The sequence below is a fragment of the Poecilia mexicana genome, unplaced genomic scaffold (assembly GCF_051168715.1).
Source record: "Poecilia mexicana isolate PSO_F unplaced genomic scaffold, ASM5116871v1 scaffold_3, whole genome shotgun sequence".
NCBI lineage: Eukaryota > Metazoa > Chordata > Actinopteri > Cyprinodontiformes > Poeciliidae > Poecilia > Poecilia mexicana.
In genome coordinates this window covers 25864284-25870283 of record NW_028263372.1, presented here as the reverse complement: position 1 = coordinate 25870283, position 6000 = coordinate 25864284, and the positions used below count along the sequence as shown (strand labels likewise).

Sequence of the window (6000 nt, the reverse complement as noted above, 5' to 3'; positions counted from 1 at the left end):
AAGTTGTATTCCTCTTTTTGTCCTTTTCTGTAGGCTGCATCGGCTTATGCTTAGAAAACTGAACACATTTTTGTTAAATCTCTTGAATGAAAGCTGGAAGTCTAAACCTTTATTAAATCTTGAATACCTGATCTCAGATCCAATCTTACAAATTGCTTTGCATAAAGTACAAATACAGGAGAAGCTGACTGCAAATGAGAACGGAAAGAACAAGAATGTCAGGTAATAAAAGCTAGGATCAGAAGTTTTCAAATGACAATCTGTGTAAACAGAAATGCCCAAATTTTGATTATCAATAGCTTGGTGTAATTAGAAGATAACTACAATCCTTTACGTGTTTCCAGTGTTAAGATGCTATGTGGGAGGTTTCCCCTTCGAGTTGCTGACAAATCTGTCTCCTTTGGTAGTACTTTATAATTCAAGCAATAACTTATCATCAGCAGAGACTTTGGTGTTTATTTAACACTAACGTGAATCTATGTGAATATGTGGCGTGATTAAACCAAAGTATTACCTGTTTATCTGAAGCCTTTGCTAATTATAATGTGTTATCAGAAAATCTGACACATAGCATCTTTAAATTGTTACGGAGAAATATGATGTGCAGAGAAAAACAAAAACATATGAAGTTGTAAGAATTTCTATTTAAATAAGTGTTTGAAAAGTTTCTGCACCAAAATATCCTTAATAATGTCAATAAATGTCTAACATAACACAAACATAGGGCAAATAAGATAATATGCCATGAAAATACTCTGGTTGTATCTATGCTGTCTCCATAATTCAAGTTTGTATGGCCCACTGTAGACTTCCTGCTTCAGTGAAATAAGGTCTGACTCTTTTGATGGAAAATAAGATAGAGGGATGTAAATAAAGGAATGTATGGAAAGAGTTTAACATCTGATTCTTTGTTGATTTTGCACACACACAAAAAAGATGCACTGTGTTGTTCATTAAATCCTGATTAAATACGAAATGTTTTCACGATGATCGTGACAGATCCATGACTGGACGGACACCCAAAGTCAATCCTTTTTCAGCTTTTCCAAACCTGTTTATGAATCTGATGTGGAAATATCAGATATTATTTTACAAGTAATAAAACTTACTGAAATCATAAACACAAGTGTATTAAAAAATTATACCTGGCATGAAATCTGCCATTCAAGAAACAGAAATGCAGAGAAACGAGATTAGAGGAAAAAAAAAGTAGTTCTCAAAACCACCTGTTATGGCAGTAATTGGACAAATTTAGATAAACTCTGAAGCTCAAGGTAGGAGAAAAAGACTGAGATTGAGTTCTTGGTGGCATACTTGTAATTATATTTAAAATTCAAATCAGTAGATGAATATTTAGTTAGTTGCTACATTAAAGATGTTACAGCTAAACATAAGGGAGATGTGAAAAATAGAGCTGTGAAGCTGACAGCGAGGGTAGTGAGATATGATGGCAGGTTGATAATATAAAAAGTGTGTAAAAATGATGGAGTGCTGCAGGAGGAAAAGTGAAAATTAAAACTGGGGTAGAATGAAGGGTGAAAGTAGCACCACTGAGCTCAGGTCGACTACACTTAGGCAGTAAAGCAGAGATGAAACGTCAATTAATGCAGGATTAATTTAAAAGCCTCCTGGATACAGATGAGAGTTGGTGACAGTGGGTTTAGATTAAGCAGCGGTAAATCTAATTCAATGAACATTATGCAGAAAGAAAGGAAAATGGAAGAAGAAGAAAGAGGAAAAACAAACAGAGCCACTCGGCAAAATAAAGGTCACAGGAAGAAGCAGTTTATTTGTTCACTACTCTTAAAAATATAAAATATTAAAGGTGTGAAATTAGACCTTAATAAATGTGAGAAGAAAAAAATAAAAGCAACATGACGCATATGAGACACTTTATTATCCCGACCTACCCTCTGACAAACACACACACTCACCCACACAGACATACAGGAAGTGGAGTCATCAGTTTGAATACGTCAGAATTTTGGGATTATCTTTGGAAGCATTCCTATCTGACCTCACACACCGACAGAGAAACACACAAAAACAGGGATTAACCAGCGACGAGTGTGTGTAATGGATGAGCACAGAGAAGTCAGGATGTTTTGAAATTCTGGCTTTGCTAAACATACACACTGAATCGTGTTTTCATGACTTGTGGGGACTTTTCATTGACTTCCCTTCATTTTTTATAGCCAAAGTCTTACCCTAGCCCAACCCTTAACCCTAACCCTATACATAAAACTAGCCATCACATAGCTAACTCCTAACTCAAAGACAACATTTCCCTTCATGGGGACAAATAAAATGTCCCCACAGGGAGCAGTGGTCCCCACAACCCCACATTGTAGACAAGTAGGTCCCCACGAGGCTATAAAAACCAGGTTCACACACACACACACACACACACACACACACACGCACACACACACACACACACACACACACACACACACACACACACACACACACGCACACACACATACACAGGGTCACTCATCAAGATGGAATCTGCAGATTACGCAGCAGGCCAGGCCCCCAGGGGCCTCCAACTTCTGGGTTTCTCACTCACTGCCAGGGGATAAAATAACAGGCTACAGATAAAACTCAAACCACTGAGAGATCGCAGCCACCAGGTCAATGTGTCAAAACAAGCTGTCAACAGCAGCTGCTTCGCACTTCAGACTCTGTGTGGTTTTGTTTTAGTTTCAGTCAAATGAAGGAGTTCAAATATTTTCACTCTGTCTGTGTGACGCTCTCAAATTGGGGTTTAAGTCTCTTGGGGAAGCGATGTTGATGTGACCCAATGGAGGAAGGTTCAAGTTGTTTTTTTAAACCTGGTTTTCTGTTATTACCAATCCTCACTTCCTCTATTGTCTCTAAGCTCATTATAGCATTTTTAATATGCACATTTTACAATAATGAACAACTAATTATCTTTGCGTCACCATTCTGGTGTAATTATACCACTTTTTCTTGACATTTTCATTATAAACACTAATGCATCCTTCACAAGCTTTGTGTTGCTGTAAATTGTAGGAGGTTTGCTACCTTTTAGCAAATCTTAAGTGTTTCAAGACAATTATTAACACAATTAATTTCTCAGGGCAAGACTTGGCAAATACAAGCTGATAATGTCATCGGTAACAAATGTATGTTAGAGAGTATCTTTTTAATAAGTGAAGCCAAAAAAAAAGAAATAAAAGTACAATCAAATCAAATCAATAAAGAAACACAGTTCTGTACCAACTACAATTCTATATATTTGTGTGGATAGTGTCGGTTTCTGATATGAGCGACATGGGCAACCGCCCAGGGCTGTTGCCAAATCAGGTTAAAGGTCAACCAAACACTCAGAAATGTTCCCTCAAAATGTAGTTAAACTGTGCGGATGTTAGAGAAAGAGTCATTTAAGAGTGATTTATAAACAGTTTTCTACCTTAAAAACAGTCTGTTTCACTCGGTGGCGCATGCTCGTGGGCTAGTTTGCCCTTCTCGGTGTTTGACAGGCTGGCAGGTTTGCCCTATGCATTGTCTTGAATGCATGGCGCAAAGGTAACGCTGTGGAGCAGATTGGTTTCCCCCACACTTGCAGAAGTTTGTGAAGTTATGCTTTGTGTTTTATTCAGTGCGATAACTACCAAATTGCAAATAAATAAGTGTTAAAAAGTATTTTGCAAAGCATATTCACTTTTATTTTGTTCATGCCAAGTGAAAGTAAAACTAAGATTTAAGTGCTTAAGTCCTAAAACATAACAATTTTATAAATTGTTAATATTGCATAAAGTCTGAGTCTACTGTAGTTTGCACAATGTCAGCATAGAAGTCTAATTTCTCATATATTCAATGTTTATTCATATTAAATCTCTATTGGAGAGAATGTGGTATGCAGATTTGGGCTAGGACCGCCTCTGTTCCCGGGGCGCACCGGATCTCACCCGGTCACTTTTTGGCACAACACCTGTTTGGTTTGTCGGCACCTGCAGCAGCTTCCAGGTGCCATGTGACAGAATGTTTTTTAAAATTACTATATTAAAATACGTGCCAATAGTTTCCTGGAAAAATGGGAGCCTTGACAGGTATGTCCATTCATGGTTTTACTATGTCCATTTAGCTTCGTGGTTACCAGAATTTGGAGGAAGCATTTCTCTGCTGTTTCCAGAGCTGGCAGCTTTCCTTGTGGTTGCTTTCCACAGATGGTCATCCTTAATGAAGAAATCTGGCTGCTTGTCGTCCTCCGAGGGTCAACCTGCGGGTTAACCTGGTCTGTCCACTCTGTCACCCAAACAAGTTCATCGCTGAAGTCATCTGGCTAAAGAGGGAACGTCTTCCAGGCTGGTGACTGTAGAACAGAGACAGATGGCTGCACTTCCACAGGCCGACCTCAATCAGTGAGACATTTCTTAGCTACCTGAAGGCGTAAAACAGCTTCTTGGGAAGCTGAGTTTGCCTTTTTGCTTTCACAGAAACATTTGGCTCAGATATCCATCTGCGCTTTCAGAATTTGCTTTATTAGTTAGATTTTATTGTGTGGTTTTACATTACCTTTAAAAGAACATCCAGATCTTCTTGTGTTTGCCAAGAATCCAATGTGTTTACGATTATTAGGACACTTTTGATGGATTCCTCTTTTATTTTATTGCGATAAACCACAAGAAGAGGTTTGCTGACCACATAATGTAGGTAAATTCAGCCGCCATCAATACCAGTAGGTCTTTAATAAAGAGATAGTAAAGACCTCAAATCGACCTATAAAACAGCCATTAAACTGCAGTAAAATGTAATGTGATACATCGTAATACACCTATAAAAAAATGTAAAAATGTAAAATCTCCAGAAATACAAACTTTTAAAGTATGTTTAATGTTTATATCAGTCCATAGTCTGTCTTAATGTCTGCCAGACTGCTGCGTATCCATCTCCAGACGACATTCCTCCATCTTCATCCTCAGGTCAGAGGTCAGGGGATGATCATCACCATGAGTCATCCTCATGATTATAAAAGCCTGGAGGAAGTGGGAAAACATTAGCAAACAATAGTTTATCAAGCGTACCGAACTCAAGTTATACTAAAATGAAACTATGCAATGTAAGATTAATTTTTACAAACCATATTTTACATAAAAGTCTAAGTACTAAGTATATTAGTAAGACTCAAACTTGTACATTGATATTAGAGTGCATATTACTATAGAATAGCCTTCACGGCAAAAACGCAAAATCTCACCAAGTAACTGTTCAGTGACATAGAGTTGTTTTAAGTAAAAAAATCCCTTAATATTTAGGCAGATGTTTTCACTTATAACAAGGAAAAAGTGTCTTGTTATAAGTGAAATAATCTGCCCCAGTTTAGTTCAAAGAAGTATTAAATTAGTATAATTTCTAGTACACTACAAGTACATGGTGCAAAATATACTTTTATACTTATGAAATGAATTTCAAATATACCATTCTTTGTTAGGAGTTATGATCTTTGTATTGAGAAAATGCAATGATACAAAAACATCACAATTTGACAATTAATAAAAACTTTAGACATGTGGAATAAATGACACAACAATAAGAAACACTGTAAAAACAGAGCAGAATCTAGAAACCTCTTTGAAAGTGTCCAAAGCGTCCTCCAGGTGCTCCAGGTGATGCTGCAGCTTCCCCACTCTCATCAGCTGAACTCCATGAACTGGATGAGGATCAGGGTAGAACAACCTGCAGAAACGACAGACAGAAGACAATTTACCTTCAGCTCAGTTATCTCTGTATTTATGTAGTTTTTGTTACTTTTCTCTGAGGATTAGAGGTCATTCTTGAGCTTAATTGAAAGTCTGGCTTTTGCTCAAAGCAACAGAAATCTCTCATCAGAGTCTGCGGACTCGGGATGGGCAGAAATGGTTCCAAGCAAAAGGTTTCCAAACAGCAGAGCGATCTGAAATGTGCTGTGTGCAAATAAATGTGTTGTATTTAAGCAGAATTAAAATCATACATTATGTGCAATAAAGTTAC

The 6000-nt window shown here is 37.4% G+C and overlaps 1 protein-coding gene across 1 annotated transcript in view; it reads right to left on the bottom strand.

The window, feature by feature from the left end:
• Positions 1–4490: 4490 nt before the first annotated feature.
• smyd3 (SET and MYND domain containing 3) overlaps positions 4491–6000 on the bottom strand; it is a 75565-nt gene continuing 74055 nt past the window's right edge. Inside the window, exons 11-12 of the mRNA XM_015010426.2 lie at positions 5598–5706; positions 4491–5006 (exon numbers count right to left, since the gene is read on the bottom strand). Of these exons, the coding sequence (XP_014865912.2) occupies positions 4890–5006; positions 5598–5706 (226 nt within the window). The 3' untranslated portion in view covers positions 4491–4889. The remainder of the gene's footprint in view (positions 5007–5597; positions 5707–6000) is intronic.